This window comes from Tyto alba, unplaced genomic scaffold, assembly GCF_018691265.1.
Source record: "Tyto alba isolate M040663 unplaced genomic scaffold, T.alba_DEE_v4.0 Super-Scaffold_1, whole genome shotgun sequence".
Classification (NCBI taxonomy): domain Eukaryota; kingdom Metazoa; phylum Chordata; class Aves; order Strigiformes; family Tytonidae; genus Tyto; species Tyto alba.
Window position 1 is genome coordinate 39,917,183 of NW_024881261.1, and position 22,939 is coordinate 39,940,121.

General features: G+C 40.9%; 1 protein-coding gene across 14 annotated transcripts in view; it reads right to left on the reverse strand.

Annotated features, from left to right (window-relative positions):
• PCDH15 (protocadherin related 15) overlaps positions 1-22,939 on the reverse strand; it is an 862,106-nt gene that overhangs the window by 22,421 nt on the left and 816,746 nt on the right. For 10 of the 14 annotated variants that reach the window (XM_042793377.1, XM_042793500.1, XM_042793448.1 and 7 more), the window contains 4 exons: positions 12,020-12,196; positions 4,520-4,738; positions 1,643-1,651; positions 557-667 (listed from right to left, as the gene is read on the reverse strand). In XM_042793377.1, coding sequence (XP_042649311.1) covers positions 557-667; positions 1,643-1,651; positions 4,520-4,738; positions 12,020-12,196 — 516 coding nt within the window. Of the gene's footprint in view, positions 1-556; positions 668-1,642; positions 1,652-4,519; positions 4,739-12,019; positions 12,197-20,875; positions 20,970-22,939 lie in introns of those variants that run through there. The other 4 variants (XM_042793586.1, XM_042793412.1, XM_042793245.1 and 1 more) reach the window with 2 other exon arrangements.

Genomic DNA, 22,939 nt, shown 5'->3' on the forward strand with positions numbered 1-22,939 from the left:
GCCAGGGGTTTCTCTATTTTGGTAGTTCCTTTATCTTTAATTTCAACATTCAGTTTCAAATTTAGAACAACATCCCCCCCCCCAACTTTACCCAACAGAACACTCCTTACTATAGCAAATGGGGACTCCGGGGCAACAATTTCATAGGAGGTGTTTAGTCAACAGCTTTGAAAAAAGTGGCATGCTGGCCTGGATTTACAAAGGCACTAAAAGAGCTCAGTTCTGGCTCACCCTGGTAGCAATGGCCTGCTGTAGGCTCTTGCTCTAGAAAAAAACCCCACCTTGTTATACCCTGTTTTTTTGCCAACTTAAAACCTGTTAAAGATTCTCCCATGCACTACAAGAAATCCCCATTAGGAGGTTAAATTGTTTTTTCTCTCTGTACAGAGTTGTGCTATTTATTTTTTGCCTGCTTGAGAACCCCAAGCAGCTGGGGAAAGACCTCTTCATGAAGAAAAGCCTTTTTGACATTGACTTCATGAGGCATTATCCCTGGAAAGTGAACCATGACTCCGATCACTAACAATTTTGTTGATGTATCACAAGGAATACTTACATGGTGCTATCACCAAGCTCTTCATAGAGGTTATTGGCAGGGGCGCTTGATGGTTTGCCTGCTGGTAAAGCCATCTGGATTCTTGCAGTCTTTGCACATTCGGCCTGTCGCCTTTGGTAAGCCGCATAGAGAAGGAGAAATACTCATTAGAAACAGTCTAACATAAGCCGAGATGTAAAATTGTCTATTTCTTTTTTTTCCCTGCAGTTTTCAAAACATCCCTGCACTCTGTCTTCAAAGAAAAGTAATAACGTGGTAATCTTTTCCTGTCTTTTTCAGTTTTCTGTTACTTCTTGTCTCTTGGTGGAATCCCAGAGCTCCCCCTGGACGGAAACCTCCTGACCAGCTGTACATCACCGACACGGCAGGTATTCCCCAGGCAGTAACGTGTGTGCTGGCTTTGACACCACAAGACTAACAGTGGGGAGAGGAAGCTCTGTGATCAAGTGCTTCATTCAAGTGCCAAGAAACTGTAATTTTAAACACACACACACACAAAAAAAAAAAGCCTCTGGCAAAGATTAAGGTATCATTTACAACTCCTTTCTCATTACAATCGGCTGGGAAATTTCTGTCTCAACGAACAGGTTTGCTGAAAAATTTATTTTTTATTGGGCTAATTCACTATGAGACAAATTTCTGTTTTCTACCTAGAAAACAAAACCTGTGGTCCCTCCTGTGTGTAACTGAGGGAGCGCCACTGAGGTGATGTGACCAATTGACCCTGCTTTGGTTTTGAGGGGGGTTGATACCCGATGACCTTTCCTAGGGAAGTCTCTCTACGCTCTCTTGTCTGACATGCACTTGCTTGCCTGAGGAATACCACACACGTGGAAATATTTACTAACAGGCAATGTCCTGAACCACAGCATCTTTAATGTGTGCTAACATGCAATAATAAAATACGCTGAGTAGCCATATAAGTAACTTTTAACCTTGCCATACAAGGTGATCAGGAGCAAGTTGAAGTATAGGAAGCAACTCTTACTGAATGATCAGTACCCATTCTTCTTAAAAATAAAGACTGGTAGGCTGCCAGTATTCCTATACAAACTCTTAGAAACAAAGCTGAAAATAAGTACTTACTCTTTGAATCTGTTTTGTTATGCAAAAAGAGATAAAGAGATAAAAAGGAAGGTTAAATGAATTCCGTTTGCAACAGTTGTCCTAAACAGTGAACCTAATAGGAGTTACAAACTAGATGCTACTTAATTATTCCACACATAAAATTACATAGTTAATGACATGTTTAAAGAATCGTAATTTCTAGAACTGAACAGTATTTAGCTGCTATTTGTGATACTCTTGAAACAATTTTGCAGTCAGCATAAATATGAATTAGAGCAGAGAAAACTGCTTTGGGCTTACAGAAAACCTCTCCCTGCTACACACACAGACAGAAAAGAACAAAGCATAAAAATATTAATAGACCTCATGATATTTCTTTAACAGGTAGACTCCTAGCAATGCGGTTTTATAACTGTTTTCTCATTTTAACATGTTTCAAGAATGCCATAGGAAACATCTTCAATAATGAAGGAGTGTTATTTTTGGTTGCTGTTTAGAGGATACTGGTATTTTATGATTAGTAAATAATATATTACGTATAGTTACCTTATGGGGTTGTACTGGATAGTGTATTTCAAAGACACTATTTAATAGAAAAGAATAATAGTTTCTGGCTTATTTACAGGTCGTAAATGTAGGCACTGAGCTGCACTTTGACAGTGATAATTTTATAAATTAAATGAGTTCTCAGTAACTATAATTTTTACAAAATTTAGCAAGCTGAACACTGATTGGGAAGGCACTGAAAAATGGATCTACTGAGCACAAAAAACAGTAAGAAATTCTTAACATTTCCATTGTATGTGCTGTGAGTATGACAGTTACATTTATCCTGCTATAATCTCTACACTCAGTGGCAGACTGGAGCACCAACTCCACCGGAATGTTATCAGGAAAAATACTACAACTCTTTCTGAAAAGGAGAAAAAAGGCTGTAATGCAAAAAGAAACCATAAGGCTCAGGATAGCTTTTGGTGTTGGTATTAACACTAAAATTCCTTTTATTTTCTTTGGCACTCTTCAGCGATATCTTTTCCATAAAGTATAGTTTATTCACATTGGTCTGCTATAAGTCCAACTCCAAGTCATATTTCTAGACAACAATTTTTTTTTTTTTTTATGAATTTAAGTTAGGCAGATTCCTTAAAGCTCTTAAAAGAGATTGATAATCTTTTGATAAATTAACAGATGTTTAGGAAAAATAGCGCTACTAGATTTCTTAAAGAAACAGGCAATTCAGGTAACATCAACCACCACCTAATTGTAGGGTGAAATGGTTCAGTAGTATTCCACTGGAAGCAAATTTTATCCACAATTCTGGGAGAAGTAAAGCAGCTTTGAGATGCGCTGCCATCCCAAGTTTCGCAAGTTCTTTCAAACTCATTTAACAGGACTTTTCCCTTTGACCCAAATTGTTTGGAGAAACTGGGATGTAAATATAAGAATGTGCAGCAACCATCAAGCAATGGCTACCCTTCGCTGTCTTTCTGGCATCACTGAGGAAAGCACGCTCAGGCAGGCTGCTGGTTTTCCATGTAGGATTCGCTTTTTAAATGATGACTAACACAGAGCTTTGCTAACTCCTAACTGCAGTGCAGAAAGGAAAAATGCACACTTTAAATCTCACCGGGAGTAACGTGCCACATTACACCTACTGCAGCATTCAGCTTGTAATTGCTTTACTGTAATACATGTGCATCAGCTCTTCCATGCCCTCTCCTCCCACAGGCCGATGCAACACTGCAGCAGGAGTCTGCAGAGGCACTGACACTTCATTGCCCTCAACACAACGAAGGGAGCAGATGCCAAAGCATTTCCCGTGGAAACAAAACAAACAAAAAAGAAAAACCACCAAACAAAAAAAATCCAGCAGGGCTCTAGGAACTCCTTCCTCCCTGGTGCTGTGGAGCAGAGGCTTCCCACAATGAGGGCATATTATGTTCCAGCTAATTCATCGATTTTAAAATGAAGATAGGAAGATATGGAGGTACAGACTGATATATACAGAAGTTGAATATAGCCATTTACCAGGGAAGATGCACAGAAATATTTATATTTTGATTTTGTAATGATCTGAGTGCACAGAGCATGCATCTGGAATTAGAAATCTTCCATGGGAAGAAATCAAAGAATAAATACGCAGCCTTTAAGTCCAAATGCATTGATTTTAAATGAGTAGACCTGAAAAGGCTTAGTTGAGGGGAACTTGCTAGTGATGTTGATCCTTTAATTAGTCTCTTAGCCCAATTACTTAAACCTCTTGTGTCTATGAGAGGTGAGTGGAAATATCAAGAAGGTTCTCTCTGGTGTATGCTGCTTTAGATAGCGCTAAAACGGCACAAAATCACTTCTTCATGAAACGTTCACAATTAAGAAGCATACAGCTAAGGAAAAAATAAAACTCTGAGTATTTTAGGATTTAAACAAAAAAAAAAAATGTGTCCTCTTATTTTGCCCAAGCTACACAATTTGATTTTTGATTCATTTATTGAAACAGCACCTTTTCCCTTCGGGTTTTTTTGTGGTTTTTTTTTTTTTTTTTTTTTTTTCTTTTTTTTTTTTTTTTTTTGGCATGGAACTCAGCTCTGAATCTACACTTGCATTTCAAACATCTGGCTTTTCATCTTGTGTTTTGGCACATAATCTAAAACAGTTACTGCGCCACGACTTTAGAAAGTATTGCAAGATGCACTTCCCATGCATTTTCTCTTTTCACGCACAGCCCACATCAAACATTGACCAGCTCTTGTGGTGAGAGGGAAATTAAAGCTACTTCCCTTAATAATAATATAATCATTTCCTTGCAATGAAGGGTAATTTTCAAAGCGGTTCTGCTATGAAATGTAGCATCCCTACCACAACGTTGCTACCACAAAAAGGAGGAGCAGTACTTACTGTTTGTAGCTGACCATAACTATTAAAATAGCTGGCATACAGCAAAGGAAGATGATGACGGCCAGAGCAAGTAACGCGCCCTCCGTGAAGCCTACAGCTTGTGCCTGCTTCTTGACGTTCGCGACCACGTCTGGGGTGCGGATCTCCAGGATGCGTCCCCCCTGCCCCAGGTACGGCTGAAAGTCTTTGTTGATATCCAGCAGTTTGCCGTCCAGGAACCTTCAGTGTCACAAAAGAACACTGTTACAGCCAGGTTCATTAACGGTGTGTGAATCACTGCATAGTTGTAGGGTTAATAACCATGGTCTGATAAAGCACATACCTGTTCTTTATGGATTTAAGAATATTACTCATTCCCTGTAATCCCTATGTCAGTGATAACTCCAATGTACTTAATGCCAGAACACCGTTTAAACACTGAAAAGGAGAGGTGAGATGAAGCTTATCCTCATTTCTAGGGGCAAAAAGTTCTCCCTGCCATTGAGAGCAGCATGGCAAACAGCTGGCTTTGTGCTTTTTCCTTCAGTGGTCTGTTGTGGAGGATTAACTAACCCTCCTGCACACATACCTAAAGACCGCTCTGGCCTAAAGATCAACTTGATGCTCCTCTAAAAGCAGGTCATTTTTAGAGGACTTTCTTCAGCTTCTTATGGAAATTCTTCAGCTGCAGAGGTAGCATACGCTTTGTTCCCTTTTGACTTCCCTTTCAATATTAAAAAGAAAAAGGATTTGGAAAAAGCAAGCTTTTCTTAATCCCTGACCCCTTCCCCCCAGTTCGGAGCCTCATCCTCGCATCTGCTCTGTCTAGTTAGCCTCTGCGTCTCTGCTGTTTTCTTAGGTTTTAGTGCTGGTAGTATGCATTGAATTATTTGAGTAAGACTTTCCTCTTACAGCATGCCTGTTTGACGGCAAGAGGAAAACACAGAAGGGCAATGATCAGATGAACTCATCTGCATTGGGAGTGAACACCAGAGTAGCTGAAGGATGTGCCCTCTCAACACTTGGCACAGTGCTGAGGGAGTTTATTCGCTGGCTTCATGCTACCTGACAGCATCCTCTTCATCACGGCAATTTTTGGGTGGAAACTGTAGCAACATTCCTGAGAGATGCAGGAGAATTGCAACAAGGAAAACAATAACATTTTAGAAAATGCTACATCATCTGTACTCGTTTTCTTAAAGTCAGATTGGAGGTCACAAAAGATGACAGGCAGAGATTACTGTAAACTGCCTCCTCTTTTTATTTTTTTGGGAAGATGCAGGCCATTTCTTCTGGAGCTTCACACCTCTCCTAAAAGGAAAAACACTAGATGTTCATAATAAACTGTAATTTAAACTTCAGGGATTCTCCAAACACTGCCAGATACCAGAAGGGTCTTGACTAACATTACTAATTACAGGAACAATAGGCTATCTATACAGCTATCACGAAAACACTGGCTTCAAGCAGGCCTACAAGGCACACTGTGGAGACAGAGTTAGGTCTTAGGCAAAACTGGGGTGCCAGCTAAGCAGGAACGACATGCTGCTGCTGTCACTGCTTGCAACCTACAACAACGTCCGTTTCATTGGTGCATCACCTACGAGAGGAACCTGGAACAACACAGCTACCAAGGAAAGGGCTGTAACAGTCTCTGAAAAAGCAAATGCAGTGGAAAAAATTCAGTATCTGAGCTGATAACTGACAGTTCAAAAACAAGTAGCCAAATGCAAACCCTAATCAAAAGATCTCCTTTCCCATTCAGCTGAAAATTTTCTATTGGATCACGTCTTGAGAGCAAACAGTATGTTTGTTAAAGAAATTTACTTCAGGAGTTTGAAAAAGTATATTGGCCAAAGATTTAACTTCCAAAGGAAAATAAAAATTCTTGAATCACTTTTGAAGTGAGGATTAACTGTGTCACAAGCTGCCGAGTAGTAGGATCCAGCTATAAAGATCAAAGGAAGAGGCACCCATTAGCATGGAGGAAGAGCCTGCTGGCTCTTAGCTACAGCAGAACCCCAAACTGTTACATATACATTCTTTCTCCTGAAGAAAGAAAGTCAAGTAAGATAAAATATACCTGAAAAACAACAGCTAAAGTAATATTCTGAAAGAATTTCTGCATATAAACTCTGAATGTCTAAAAAAAGTCTGAAATAGCTTTTATTTCCTTAGTCTGATCATGAGACAGAAATTCCACTCCTAAAAGACCATTTCTTAAAGGGTATTACTTTCTTACAATTGATTTTCTCTCAAATTAACTTACTGATAAACCCCCATGGCATTGTTTGTCCCTGTTTTTTTTTTGGAACTTTGGGGAGAATGCACTGTGACCCGTGTGTAACGTATTAGCTAGATCTCATACCATGCAGGACAATTAATCCCGAATGATGAGATGGTGCTGGTTTCATGATATTAACTGCAAAGAAAAGCAGTGGCTGCTTGCACACAGACCCACCCTCTCAGAAGAAGCAACCCAAGGTGTTTTGAAGAATAATTTCCCTCTGTATTAGTATACTCTGCTGATATTCACAACTAATTCCTTGATTTCTCCCAGAAAACATTTCTTTGGTATTTGAGCAAAAATCCTTTTCACAGCTTAAGGACCTGCTCCGATGGTTCACAAGACATAAAGGGAGTATAAAAGGACCACTAATTCTTTCGGTGTACACTAGATGTCACTGGTGCATGTTACACATCCTTTGAGTTGGCAAAAGCATTCAAGTAGGACAGCATTAAATCTCTGGACGATTTTAACAATCTCTCAGTTAAAATTCTGTTAGCATTTTCTTGACAAACCATATTTTAACAGGTTCGTAACTCAACTGTGCACATTTACTTCATGATGAAACGTGACACGTTGTGCAAAAGATTCAGACAGGGTAAGGATTTTATTTTTAATGGTGGACATTTTCCACTTAATATATGCAGGAGAAATTTTCTGGATTCAACTGGTTTTTATGCTCCAATAAATCAAACCCTCTTTTATATAAAAGATAAAAAAGGAGAATAATCATTTCAGTCTGTAAAATTATCCAAGTGGCCTTAAAGCCCACTTTTAGGAGTTTGTGGTAGAGGGAGGAAATAACAAAGCACAGTTACTATTCAGACCCATTTTTTTGGTGTTACCAGATTCTGGATTAATAAAAATGTCAAGTAATCAGTCATAACAGTCTTAAGGAAAAGTATGAATCTCTCATTGCGTATCCATCTTACATAGCACAGGATACGGAGAAAATCAGCATGTCTTGAAAGACCCATGGGTTTTCCCCAGGTGGCAGTGACTAACACAGTGCAGCTGTTATGTCCCTAACTTCTAAATCATGTCCTTGTTTTCCAGCCAAACATTTTGCTTTTACGCAAGTATGTGGGATTGGGCTATTCGTTTGGGACTTCTGGATGTGAGCCAGCCCATTCAAAATATCCTGGTAGGGAGTACGGCACAGTCTGTGCCTGCACCGCCGTTGTTGCACATCAGCATTAATCCAGCACATCCAGAGCACACTGCATTTCCTTATACCTCTTAATTTCATAAATGGCTGTTGGACACGACCTGATGTACTGGAGGGATATTTCCCGGAGGTGATTTTGGGAGCCTCAAACATTAGCTTTGGTTTAGTGGAGTTTATTTCTTGTAGAAATGCAGCTGGTCATGAGTAGGACTTTGCTCAGGTGCTGATGGCCACTAGCTGCCTTGACTATCCTTTCCTCCCTGCTCCAGGGCAAAGCCAAGCACCTTTGGGACCCCACCACTGCTCTGACTTGTGCCTGGCTGCCAGCACCAACCAGGATGAGTCACCAGTGATATTTGTCTGTATCCCAGCACAACTCCACCTGCAACAAGGGAACAGGTCACTCTGCTTCACTCTGTCCTCAACTTACCCCCACATTCCTTAAAAGACGTTTGCCAATAATTGTTTTCAGTGACAGGCTTAGCATAAACTCTGTTAAAGTCAGGGCCTTCACTACCTTTTATAAGCAGAAACACAGCAAGGTGTTCCTAAAAAGTCCATTTAAGAAAAGCCACCGGTATCTTCCAATACACAGTTTTGTAAGTTGTATTAAAATCACAACTGACAGAATTCACGTGCTAAATCTGTGCTGTTGGTACAGCTCTCTCTTCTGTGTACATCATGAAATTTCTCAACATTTGGAAAATACCTTGGCTAAGTTTATATTCCTTATTGATAATTAAGTTTTTAAAAGAGGGGGTTCCATCACTTTCTGACTTTCTAATCTTTCTCCTCCATCATATCCAGCTTATTAAAAGGTCCTTTCTCCAATTGATCTCTTTTCTGATAGGATCCGAAGCAGGTTCCTGGCTGGCAGAAGGATGGTTGTGACTCTTGGCAATCTCTTCCCAATGAAGGGACAACCATTGCTACAGTGTCCTGTGGCTGGGACAGGAAGAACATTGAGCCATCTCTCTAAAGATCAAAACTCCAGAAAAGACGGTCACAGAAGGAATTTCTTTTTAGATCTGGGTAAGCACCTGAGCTGAGCCAAATCTCCTGAGTTTCATGCACCTGCTCGCCAAAATTTGTTAACTTCAGATGTCAAGCTACAAAACTCTCAATTCATTTTTCTCCTTACTTCAGTAAGCTGACACTTACTCACCTCTACCCTAAAGCCAGGAAAGAATTCCCTGGGATTTTGCTGATTTAAATATTTAAAAACTTTTGAAGATAGAAAAGAGAAAAGGGGAAAAAAAAAAAAAAAAAAAAAAAAAAAAAGGAGAGAAGGAAAAAAAAAAACTGAAAAACTGAGTATGCAGGTACATGGAGCATTTTAATGAGGTTGCAGACCAGGTAAATGAATAATCTTCCATTCACGTTTGATAAACTGATTTTTAACCTATCTTAACTCTATTCCATTCTGTGTATTTCACTGGACACACAAACATCCCTAAAAAGACATTCCTACATTTTCAAAGGACACCAAAATGAAGAGGGACACATTTTCTGACCATGAAGAGGGTCTGCATCAGAAAAAGATTCTTTTTAAGGAGTTTAAGGAGCTCACTGCTTCCACATACAGATACTAGCTCACTTTCATATACTAATAGTAGGTTTGCAGAGAGCTTTCCAAAGTGATGAGTTAAAAGGGTGTCAGAATTTTCAACTGTCATCAAGGTCCTACTAATTTTCTGACCTTGAGCATTTCTAATGAGATCCCACTTTGACGATTCTCTAAACTGGCTATGAGTGGAAGAAAACACAGACCTCAATGAATTTACAAACCGTAGAAGTGGTAAAGTAATAATAAAGAGGGATCACCAGATAGTCTGGGTGTAAGGCAGTAAGATACATTTTATTGAGACTAGTTTGGGGAGCGGGTTGGGGTGCAAAGGTCACTTAGAGGAGAACTGCAAGCAGATTTACTGGCACTTTTCCTTAGAGAGAAAGGAAAATGGTTATCTATCAGGGATATCTGCTGGCTCCCTGCCAGGTTTCCTTAATTTCCACTTCTACTCTTGAATAAAATTGAGAACAAAATCACAGAGACCCCATTCGGGGACCGATCAGCAGCTCTGGTAGTGGACAAGTGAACACAAACTCCCACTGCATCACTAAGACGTAAAAAGATTATGACCATGGAGACACCTACAAACAAAAAACAGCCACCAGAAGGAAGGAGGCTGTATTGCCATGGCTGTGAAAGCTACCACTGCTAAACTGTACCTGCTTTTTATATTCCTAGTTCAGAAAGTGATGCTGTAAGACTTGAGAGGGTTACGAGGAAACTGTAAGTGATTAAAAGAATTAAAACATGGCCCAGAGTGCAGATATCAAGGAACTTCTAAAGAAAAGACTTTAAGAGGATGATGTGATCATAAGCCTAGACCCTGGTGGGAACCAGAAACTAAAAGCACCAATTGGATGCTTCAATCTAGCATCCACAGTTATAATACAACTCTGTGACTTTATCTAGACAAATTTAAAAAAAAGAAAAAAGGCTTAATTTTTGACAGTAAAAAAAATTACCCTGCAATAACAACACAAAGGTTGTCGTTGATTGGATTTTTCTTGAGCAGTTGCTTTTCTGAAAGACATGATCAAAGCAGAATTAAATTCTGGGAGTTCCTATAGTCTTTATTATACTAGGTCAGACTGACCACACTGATCTCTTCCAACCTATAAATTCTGAATATATGTAGAGCTTTAGTATACTATAATTCACCTGCACTAAATTAAGAGCTCGGGAGAACAAGCCCCTTGACAATCACAGTCCACTGAGATGGCTCACAGCCATTTGTTTTTTAGGCTGCTGACTGACATGCTGCTTTATACCGTCATGGAACAGTCTGGTCCAGTTTCCACCGAGATAGAAAGCAAACAGAAAGGTGAAACACATGCAGAAAACCTCAAAAGATAGTGGCTGCTCTAGAAGAAGAGCCTGATTTGCATTTTAATTGTTCTGAATCATTAGAAGGCTGAAACACAAAAAATACAGTTTCTAACAAAATGTTTCTATGGCTTTATTGATACATTGGTAGCTGAATGGGTTGAGATACTAATTTTGTCTTGGAACCTACTTGGCACTAGTGATGACTCAGAAAAACCATGTAAAGAGATTACTTTAATTTCATTTCCTTACCCATGTAACGTCTGGCTTCTCTTCTTTGCAGGTGGAGAGCGGAGTTACCCGCTGGCCCCCAAAGCAGTAGTGTGCCAGAGCGATATTCCACCGGAGCTCTGCTAAGGTGCAAAATCCCAGGCAGAGTGGGATCCTAGCAAACCCCTCTGCTGCAGTGACCAGGGCTGGCCCGTTCACTGGCAACATGCTGTTGAGTATCATCAGTCAATAAAACGCCGTCTATTATGTTTTACGTGACACTGGAATTTAACTGCTAATTTGGAAGTCGATTGAAAAGGCAAAAAAACGTCAAATCATGAATATAAGTGGTCTGTCTACTGCTGTTCTCCATCTCCTCTAGCAGCTGGTGGGACGGGCCCATGCAGACCTGTCTGCTCAGCCCACTGGGCACCTGTAGGCCCTACTGATTTCCTGCATGTAGATATACACCTGGGTCATGCCCCAATGTCTGTGCTTCAGACTAGGTGCACACCACCTCTCTTCCTTCCCCTTCTTCAGTTTCAACAAAAAAGTAAAGAGAAAGAGACATGCTCCAAATGGAAACTACAAAAAGCCTGAAGGTCAACGACTGGAGCACCAAAGCCCTTGCTTGGAGATCACAGAGAGGTTTGGGTACATAGAAAGTAAATTCTTTCAGAGGATTTTAAACTGGAAGCTCCTTCACAGGGTGGACCAAACGTATGGCAAGCTGTCGTGGTGACAATGTCTAAACCATAGGTACTGGGGCCATTCAGCTCAACAGAATGGACTGAACCTAGTAAAGCTGTAAACTCCCAAGCTGCACATAGGGTAGGTTGGCATGCACCAACTGCTTCAATAGATTTTTTTCTGTCATTCTGAACCACTTGCTAACAGAGACAGAGCAACGTGCTTCAAAACAGTCCATTGAAGTATGGCAAGAGCAAGAAATAACATACTTACTTAAAAAGTTCGTTCCTCATTATAGCTCTATTTGTTTGTGGGTCAATTGCGTAGACCATGAGGTCAGACTTGGTGTAATCCTCTTCAGAGTACCCATCCCCAAACCTCCGCGCACCGATGGATTCTACCACGACCGTTGCACCGGGAATCTGATCTTGGACATAGCGTTCCAAAATCCTAAAGATGAGAGCCAAAAAGCTGCAGTGATTTATTTGTGCTGATCAAGATTGACAACAGCCCAAATGAGATACTAATAGACAAAACCCACAGGCTTAGAATGATGGTAACCTTCAGAGCACTTTTAAAAAATCTCTGCTCCTATATAACCTCTTAAATGCTGAACTCTTGGGAAAAGCTTAGCAGTGTTAGGAGAGGTCATCAGAAATAGTGTCTTTAAGTCTAGCTCTTTGTATTTATGACATCAGTTGAGTTTTAAATGGCTCATGGGAAACACCATCTCTATTTCACAAAAAAAAAACCCTGTCATCCTTTTATTAAGCTATATGATTTCAGAACTTTTCAATTCCAGCCTTACACAGGTTGCATACAATAAATTTTCACCCACAGAAACAACCACTTCAACCATTTTTGGTGGGATATTTCATCTGGCCCTCCAATATAGCACAACATATCAGGTGCCAGAACACCTGCTACTCCAAAAGGCATGATCAAGTTTTACAGCCCCAAGAAAGTTGGAATACTGAGCTGACATGTTTACCACAGGAAAAAGAATAAAATAAACTGCAGAAGTTCTATAAGGAGAAGAAAGACAGGTTGATAGAATTCAGCAGCAGCTATGACTGAGATAACAAGGGCGTAACAACAATAAACCAAACCAAATCTGTCTTTTTTTCCAAAGAGAAGGATTCATTACAAGCTGCCAGAGCACAGAATGGCTCGCTCTGCAGATATGTATATGAATTGCAATGTGTCAATACACAAGATAAATGTAATTCCGGGGAATTAAAATTTATTACAGAAGATGACATTTACTGGTCATTTTATTAATTCTTGTAATGTGTCCAGTTTTCTTAAACTTTATTAATGAATATTCTTTTTTTTTTTTTTTTTGGCAACTGAATGTCCACATTTTGGTGTGCGCTTTTGGAAGCTTTTGTTCTAAATTCAAAATCTCGTCTTTTTCTACAGTTTTCCATGCAGAACTGTTTACAGTAGAAGTCTTACAATGTGATGTTTTTCCTCAAATATTCAAAAAGGTGAGGGGAGAATGGCTGTTTGCAGAATGTCCCTCCAAACAATAAAACACAAAAGTCATGCCTATGCCAGGTTGAAATGCCTCAGCATGCCTGCAGGGGCACCAAACGGATGGGGAAAGGACCTCGCTGAGCACCTGAGAAGCTTCTGCACAGACAGCAAGCACACCTGTACCTCAGACATGGAGAGATTATGGAAAGTTATAAGCATAACTCTCTAGTGCTCTAACAAGCTGCTTTAGAAAGGACAAGGCCTTAATAAAGTTTTAAGAGAATATATTATTTTCCTTCCTCCTTGTCTGGTCCACTACTCTAGTGGGGCCCGTGACATTTGCTGAGTTCCCGGAGCAGACTGCTGCCCTGTATCTGCAGTACTGTGTGTCCAATAAAAAAAAGGAGGTTTAGAAGTATTACAGCTCAGCTGGATGGCCTTCAAATTCTGTGTGCAACAGGGAGAGCTGGAGCTCCCATCACGCCCGTAGCTGGGGCTGGCAGCTGAGATGGTGGGGACCCCAACTCTCGCAAGAATGGGTGGAGACAGAAAGAAAACAGAATGCTGTTCAGATGCTGCCGTCAGAAGAGCTTTAGCCATGGCTGTAGGGCAAGGACTGAGTGCATCTCAGAGAAAATGGGAAGAGAGTCTTTGCACACCGACTTGCTAATGGCGTGATGGGTTTTCCAGACCGGTGCTGAGAAGGGTTCAGTTGGAGCTCAAAAAGAGTTTTATAAACAGAGGCATAAAAGCAACTGTCATCAATACTGGATACAAGGGCAAAGAAGTGTGGAGAAATGAGCAAGAGAAGCTGGAAGTCTGAACACTCCATCAGAACTATGAGTTATGGGAAAATACAAGATTTCCTGGGTTAACTTATGTGATCAGAGTATCAAATCAAAAAGCAATAGCCGACTTAGGAGGCAAAAGCAAGGGAATGAGAGGGAACATGCTGCCTGATATATCAAGGTTGCACTAGGGTGCAGAGAAAGACAAATCTCATTAAAAAGGACATCAGTGACTTTAAGAAGTCACTTGTTGTTTTAAACAAAATCTTTTGCAGCTGCTGAGGTTACATTTTGCTGTTGTTTTTTTTCCTGACACAAGATTTCCAAAGAAAAATAATGCTGTCAAAGCAGTATCACCATCACATAATTTTTCAAGACCACTGATTCACATTTATCCATACAGTTTCTCTGTTCTGAGAAAGTTTAGCATGCCCTTACAATAGAAGCTTTTCTCTAAGAGTTTGAAAAATCCAAGTCTGTTACACGCAGGTTCTACCTAGAAGCGAATATATACTCTTAGTGCAGAGCCATTTTTGTAGGGGAAATAAAACTATAGATTGTCTGACACGTTGCTAGTTGACTGGTGTCCTCTAAACAACAGTCCTGTTGTTTGCAGATATGGTAAATTCTACTCATCTCTGCTTCTGGCACACACTTAACTGGCAGCTAAGGCGATAACCTGCCACAGACATCTCAGCAACAATAATTCTCCCAGGTAAAACTTGACAGAACAAATCTGGGCTATGCAGATTACTATAAAACCCCCTCCAAACAGTATGGGAATATAAATGACTACATGAAACCATAACCATCTTTAGAATGGTGTTTTGCATAAGGATTCATATAGACCAATATGTAAAAGATCCACCTCCCTAATTAGTATGCAGTCATCTTCCATTGCTGCAGGGGGAAATGCTTTTGCTTCCTTGCACAGAACTATTATTTCACCCCAAACAGAAACACCTTGTAAGGTTGGAAAGTTATAATGTAGGGTCACTTTTAGCGGAATTGGTAACAACATTCCCTTTTCTCAGAAATTCCTGGCATGGCTTCTACTGGAATTCATTGCCTTTGAGAATACCTTTGTCTAAAACATGATTAAAATTGAAGAACAAATAGCATGTTACTTTCTGACTATAAGAAATACGTACATTGCAGCCATTGGCTTTAACTGACATGGCAAGAAACACCACGAAGTGCAGTGGAATGACAGTAATATTTCATCTGAAACACACAAATTGCACGTTTAGGTTGAAATATATCATAAAAATGCACTGAGGACTGAAAAGTAGCAATTAAAGAATGCACTTAAAAATAGGTTAGTTATCCATAAAGTTATTTTAAAAGTCATTCAGCTGAACTTGTGATGCTGAAAACACTGCAGTGTTTTAAAACTCCACGGACAGTGGCCACCTGCTTGTAGTACTACTCACAAGAACCAACCATTAAAATGAATACTTTAAGTAACAACAGCATCTGCAGTTCTGCTGTGTTTATCAGCCAAAGTTAGCTTAAAATTTGTCTGTCATTTCTTAATGCAATGAGGGTGATTGACATCCTCCCAACAGTGGTGCAGTGAGCGGTAGAATCAGCAGCTTAAGAGGCGATGGGATTTGCCTACTGCTCTAACTCCATTTGGCTCTGCAGACATAATGTAATGAACAGAAATTCCTCCCAGTGCATCTTTATTACCATCGCCTTCCGAATTCCCATCAGTGACACCAGTGAGATGAAATGAAGGACAAGAAGATTTTCGTTGTCATTGAGGAAATAATGTGGCCCAAAATATCCTGAAAACTCAGAGATGATTTTTTTCATCTTTAGATGCAGAACAAATGGAAAGGCAAAAAAACAGAGGTGTGTTGGGTTGTTGAGCTGTCCCTTGGCCGGTGACATTCTGCCTCCCAGAACATTTTGGAAAGCAGCAGACCCAAACCCAGCATCTGGGACAAGGCGCCGCGTTCCAGGGCCGCACTCAGCGCTACGTCCACGAGCTGATGTGTGCACCTGAGGCATCAAGCCTCACGGCAGGACGGAGGGTGCTGCACCCCGTTAAGGCAGAGAAGACCCTGCTGAGCACAGGGTTGAATTGAGGGGTGCACCCTGGCAGCACAGCATCGTGCTGCTTCCTCCCTACAGCTGCAGGAATCCGGCATGCCAGACGCGTGCCCCAGGATGGGAGAGATCCTGCTACTGGGAAAGACGCAAAAGTCTACTTAGAAGATCCTCTGGAAACTAATGTGAAAGTTCAGTTAATTCCTCTCAAAATATGAGATACGGAATCAGCTGCTCGAGAGCCCAGCTGCAGTGGCTACTCAACCAGACTAACAGTCATCGTGACAAGACTTGGTAAGTCAGCAGCAAGGTTCACTAACCCTCCGGTGTCCCTGGCAGAGAAGATGCATGACAAGGCCCAGAAGAGCACTGCAACATTCCGGTAGTTTTATACCCTCAGGCCGAATTGCTAAGTTGTATGCATATCCTCTGAATCAGCACACAAACAAAAGAAACAATTCAACCTGCAGATCATTTCAGATCGTCACCAGCACCTGAATGTAATTCACGCACAATTTTCTTAGAAGAAAATTCTATGGGGAAAAAAAACTGTTTCAGTTCTCTAGTAATTTGATAGCCTACCATGTTTCTAGAGCACATAAAGAAAAAAAAAAAATAAAAAAAAAATTCACTCTTTCTTTTAGGACTCTGAAATAACTGGTACCATAGACTTGGAGCTACAGGTGTTGAAGACCGGATATCCTGCGTAACTTTCGGCTCGTGCACTGAAGTTTGAAAATTTAGCCTCCATTTGAAAGCACAAGCAAATTTGGCAACAATGCACAGATGAGAGTATTCAGCTCTGCTGGTACACATCAATAGAGACTTTTCAAGTGTTTCATTTAATCTGAGTACACCTGCTCAATTTTGCTCAACTTCAGCCAAATTCTGTCTCTGTTGATCTTTTGCAAGGTTAATAATTGACAACTAAACTGCTGGATTTTCAGCTGTACTTTCACAACTAGATAAGGACCAGTTCCAGCCCCTCCTGGTGCAGTTAGCATTAGCTTTGGAGGGGTGATGTGCTTGGGCCCCAGCTCCCAGATGCCTTATTACAACATATATACATCACAGGGAAGGTCACACTACTTCTGTGGTCTCCTGAGAAGCGCCAAACTGCTTTGTTGCTGCCAGCACAACTCAAGAAACCCTTACCAGTCAGCTAAGTCAGCCTGCTTTGTGCTGCAATGTAGAATAAAAGAGCCAGAACTGGGGTTTCTTTCAAGCCTAAGTCTATTCCTTCTTTATAAAACAGGCTTTTGTCAAAGATTATTTCTACTTTTGTATCATGCACAGGGCATGTGCCTAGCAGGAAGGAGCACCACTAAGCCAATTTACTCTGCATGATAACATATAAATTATTTAGAAAACAAGTCAGAGACAATGTCTTAATACCTACTTATCTTAATCCTATAAAAGCATATTGGATTGCACGCCATAAAGGAAATTTGATTTCCTACATATTGCTAAAGTTACTTTTTTTTTGTTTTTGTGCTCATTGTGTGTAATCCTGTCCTCCAAAAAACCTATACACACTCCAACTTTTTATTTCAGTATCATTTTTCCCAGTTGCAGAAGGAACACTATGCTACATTCTCCCGAAGATTAATACAGAGACATCTTGACTTTGACCCAGAGACACATCTTCAGATCTCAGCACAAAAGGGTTTTTACTGCAACAGTAAGCAATTTCAGAATAAAGCAGAACTTTACAGCTTTATCTGAGAAGCCATGCACTGCATTATAGTGCTTCATAGAAAATACATTAACAGAACAACGTTTGGTATTATTGAGAGGAGGGGGGAGATCGCTGAACCAGTGCTTCCCAGATGGCAGCGGAAGTAGCAAGAGGAAAAGCTGGAGTTGAATAAGCTTTGGTCTCTATTACCTAACTCAATAAAGGTAGCCTACTGCTGTTAATCATCCTGATTACAGCGGAGGGAGGCTAAGATCTGTTAAGAAATGGAATGGGCTCTATTAAACACTGTATTACAGGACATGCATCCTCCAAGCAAAGCCAAACGTAGGGTGGATAAGAAATACAATGTAGCCAGTTGGTGGGAAATGCCCCTCTAATCTCATAATTTATTTATTTGCTAATTTTGCAATTTAATTTAAAATTAAACAATACAGCACAAAGAAGTGAAAGGGAAAAAGGCAGAAAGGGGGTGGACCAAGGGGCCAGGAGCAAAATGAACCCATATAACAGCGTCAGAGAGCACTGGGGCACAGAACAAGGCAGCTATAGCAGCACCTGTGACTAAAGAACATTTGGTAATGGGGAGGAAAGTAATTGCTAGCTGTGAAGAGTGCTTGACAGCAAGTTCACTGCCACCACCCAAATATGCAAGAAGCCCAGTCACTTGTAATTAGGCTTAATTCAATAATTACATGACAAAAATCATAAAGCCAGTAACAGAATGGTACTTCATCTATGTGAAAACTAACAGGTCTGAGTGATTTATATACTGCAACTACATCCAGCAGGAGAGGTGTTAATTTTCTACTAATTCATGGGCTGAGGAGCAGAAAAAACGCTAGTGCACTAAGGTTGACTATATCAGTACAGTCAAGAGTGCTTTCAGAGGCGCTGTATTTCCCAGCCAGCACCTCTAGGGCAGCCCATCCATGGGGCAGCTGCATCTGCCTTTCCTACAAGTACCAAGAATGCTGGAATCCCAGTGATGCCCCATAAGATCTCATTTCATTACACATAGCGACATCTTGATAAAAATGCGACATTTCAGAGGTATTCGCTCATCCTCCCAATTACTGAACACACCGACATTCTAACAAAAAAGGAAGTGGGAGCAAAGAAATAAAATACAACGATATGCACAAGTGCCATGTACTGCACTCATGTCAGCTGTCCCTTTTAAATGCCACCGACTGGCTCATGCAACAGAGATTAGAAAACACCGTTTGCCATATTGTCAATAGCAAAACATAACTGAAGGGAAATCATCCATGTTCTGAAACATTTCCCTAAAGAGAGGGCTGTGCATTCCAATGCCAAATATATTATCTCATAGACTATGATTATACATAAAATTATGTATGAAGTACAATGTACATGTGATGTATATTGTGATATGTAATTTATAGCAATTATATATCGCTGTAGTATATATTATGATATTTCTTTTATGTGGACCACAGTTTCTATATAGTAAAGCAGAGCAGACACTCCTTTGAGAAATGATTGCAGTCAACTTCATATATGCAAACTATTGAGCTAGCAGGCTGAACGTTTGTATTCCAAAACACTGACTCGATATATCTCCAAGGAACAGCTTTGGATTTTCTAGTAAAAAACCTGCCTGGTCACTTCTACATTGCATTAGAGGTTTGAGTGTGGATTTTCTTTAACTATGGAACTCTCCCATTCTTTTATATGCACTGAGGTATCAAAAGATTGTAGCCTATAATAGGCCAAACTACACATGAAGAAAAGTTCCCTGGAGTTATCACGTGTGTTATTTCCAGTAATCCTGTCTTGGCAAGTAGGAAATCACCTGCATCAACGTATACATAATGCACATGAACATCCAGAAGACAGATAAGGTTGCTACCCAAGAGCATACAATCACAGACTGGTTTAAGTTGGAAGGGCCCTCAAAGCCCCTCCAGTGCCACCCCCCTGCCCCGGGCAGGGCCCCCTTCCCCCAGCCCAGGGGGCTCCCAGCCCCGTCCAACCTGGCCTTGAACCCTTCCAGGGAGGGGGCAGCCACAGCTGCTCTGGGCACCCTGGGCCAGCGCCTCACCCCCCGCACAGGGAACAATTTCTGCCTTAGATCTCATCTAAATCTGCCCTCTTTCAGTTTAAAACCATCCCCCCTCATCCTATCCCTACTCCCTCTGACCCAGAGTCCCTCCCCGCCTTTCCTGTCCCCCCTTTAAGCCCTGGGAGGCCGCTCGAAGGGCTCCCCGGAGCCTTCTCTTCTCCAGGCTGAACCCCCCCAACTCTCTCAGCCCGGCCCCCCAGGGGAGCTGCTCCAGCCCCCCCAGCATCTCCGTGGCCTCCTCTGGCCCCGCTCGAGCAGCTCCGGGTCCTTCTGCTGTTGGGGGCCCCCGAGCTGGCCCCAGCACTGCAGGGGGGTCTCCCCAGAGCGGAGCAGAGGGGGAGAATCCCCTCCCTGGCCCTGCTGCCCCCCCTGCTCTGGCTGCAGCCCAGGGCACGGGTGGGTTCTGGGCTGCCAGCGCACGGGGCTGCCTCACGGGCAGTTTTCCCCCCACCAACCCCCCCAGCCCCTCTCCTTGGGGCTGCTCTCCAGCCACTCCTCGAGGGCCCAGCCTGGGTTTGTGCTGGGGATTGCCCTGGCCCACGGGCAGGCCCTTGCCCTTGGCCTTGCTGAACTCCATGAGGCTTGCACAGGTCCTCTTTTCCATCCTGTCAAGGTTGCCCATCTGCACTTGGATTCCACTTCCAGAGGCACGTCTGGCCAGGGGGTTGCACACACCTAAATTCCTCAGCCCAGGAGAACAAAAAATGCTAGGGCAGCACACAGAGAAGTCAGGCTCAAAAGCCCATGGTATGCAACTAGTACCTGAATTTTGGGATCTCTACCTTTGCAGTAATATAGTCACAGTGACTTGCCTGTTATGAGGTCAAAATATTAAAAAGGGAATCACCACCAAGACCACACTGAAAATACAGGTGACTAGAGAAACATCTTGATGTGGGAAGTAATTATTTCAGTGTTTAAATATTTATATTTATTTCACAGTTTATTATTAAATAACAAAGCAATTATCTATTGTTGCATCTATGCACACTTATTAGCAGTATGAGGTGATTCCATCAGACCCTGTTTTCCAGTGAAAGATTCCTACACCACCATGAGGAGATTTCCTTCATATGGACAGAAAAGAAGCTCCATTCTTCCCACGCTCACTTTTCACTGCAAGGAGGAAAGAAGAACGTGGGACACCTCGTATGATTTTTGAAAGCAAGAAGACAATTCTCAATCCATTCTTTAACAACTGCAGAGCAATCCAAGTGCAGCTAAATGTGTTTTCTTTACCCACCTGATTGGCTCAGAAAGTGCACACAATGCAAAAACCATTAACATTAACATTGAAAATGATGCCCAATTGGTTTTGGCTAGCTCCACTTTGGGAGAAAAGAGTTCCCTAAGCAGTATTATCTCCATTTTGTAGGGTGTGCAAGATGTAGGGCAAAACCAACCTTTTCAAGAGGAATGTTTATGGAGTATTTCATCAAAGCACTCTCATTTTGAGCCACTCTATTCTTGCATTTCAGAGAAAATGATTTGCCAACTATAGAAGTGTGTACAGAGGAGTTTAATTCACAAGACATTTCTATTACCCATGGGATGACACAGGTCTCTCTTGGCAATGTGGTGTATCTGGTTTTAGCTAGAGGTTTAAGTTTCAGTCACATGAAAACTGAAGAAATAAATGCTCTGAGCATGAAGTTGGCTATTTTATTCTAGCTGAAATGCTGTTCCTTCCCAATGAGTAAGCACTCACAAACATTGCCGTATTTAAAGCACACTGTGTCATCTGCCTTCACCAAGTTTTCTGAAAGAGAGGAACATGCACTGAATTTTCCACTAAGCCTCACTCCATTTTCTCTGTCATCTTCTGTAGCAGACATAAATGGACCCATCTGAACAGACATAATTACAGCGGGTGAGAGAAATGGCAAATCTGACAATGATGTGCAGTCTGGAGGATATGAAAAGCTTGTTGATGAAATTAAAGTAGTTGGAGGAAAACCAAGGTGCTTACTGAACGACTGGAAAGGATCACGACACTATCAGAAATGTCAGCTGAGGACACATCCATCATATCCCTCAAAAAGTCCAAACTCCTAAGCCAAACAGACAGTGAAGTTTTAAATCTTTTCTTCTATGGTATGCTTCCTTTATTTGGACCATTAACCATCATACATCTTGGGCTATGCTGAGCAAGCCTTTCCAGTGCTTAAGAACTGATTTATGTATTTCTTAATACCTTGTATCTACTCTCTAGTGAAAATTACAGGCACCTGGGGAGAATCTGTTATAACTTGGTTCTCTGAAGTTGTTTAAATCACTATTTTTTTTATTGCAAAAAATCACAATAATTTCAAATATGACCCAACTACCCACTTCTCCAACGTTCCCCATCACCAACTATTGCAATTGGTGGTTAAATGTTAAATTTTCAGAGTTTAATATTTACTATCACTCCAGTGCCAAAATGAGAGGAGAAAGAGCTAAATAACCTCTGTAGTGATTAATTTAGTTATTGATATAGTCTTTTTATCTGTTAATGAATTATACAAACTGTTCTAATTTTATAAATTACTGCATTATTTAAAATAGCTCAGAAACCTCTTTAGGGAGAAGTACTTTAGCCTGAGAAGGTCTCCAAATTATTTGTTTTCCCTTTGCCTGTCGTTATATCATCTGTATAGCACATGAAAAATCACAGATTCCTATTATTTTGTTTTTGTGTCCTGCATGAATTATTAAAGCTTTTATAAAAACAGGGAGATAGCATAATTTTAAAATTTAAGAAGGAAATGCAAGAAATTTGAAGATGGCAGTGAAATAAATACATTTCTATGTGAAACAGACAAGTACACATATGCAAAATTATTTCCCGAAATTTTGCTCTCTGCAAATATTTTCAGTAAAGAATGTGACAATTTTCAAACAAACTAATGCAATCTAAAGGTTGTCCTTAAAAGCTTATCCTTAGAAGTGAAATTTTATGCTATACTCATTTGCCGGCCTCATGGTGTTCATGAGGGTAAAGGCTTCCCAAGTTAATTTTTAGAATTCAAAACCTGGCCATGGTTTGTTGTTTTTTTTTTTTTTTTTTTTTTTTATACTCATTCAAAATCTTAATTCACTATGAA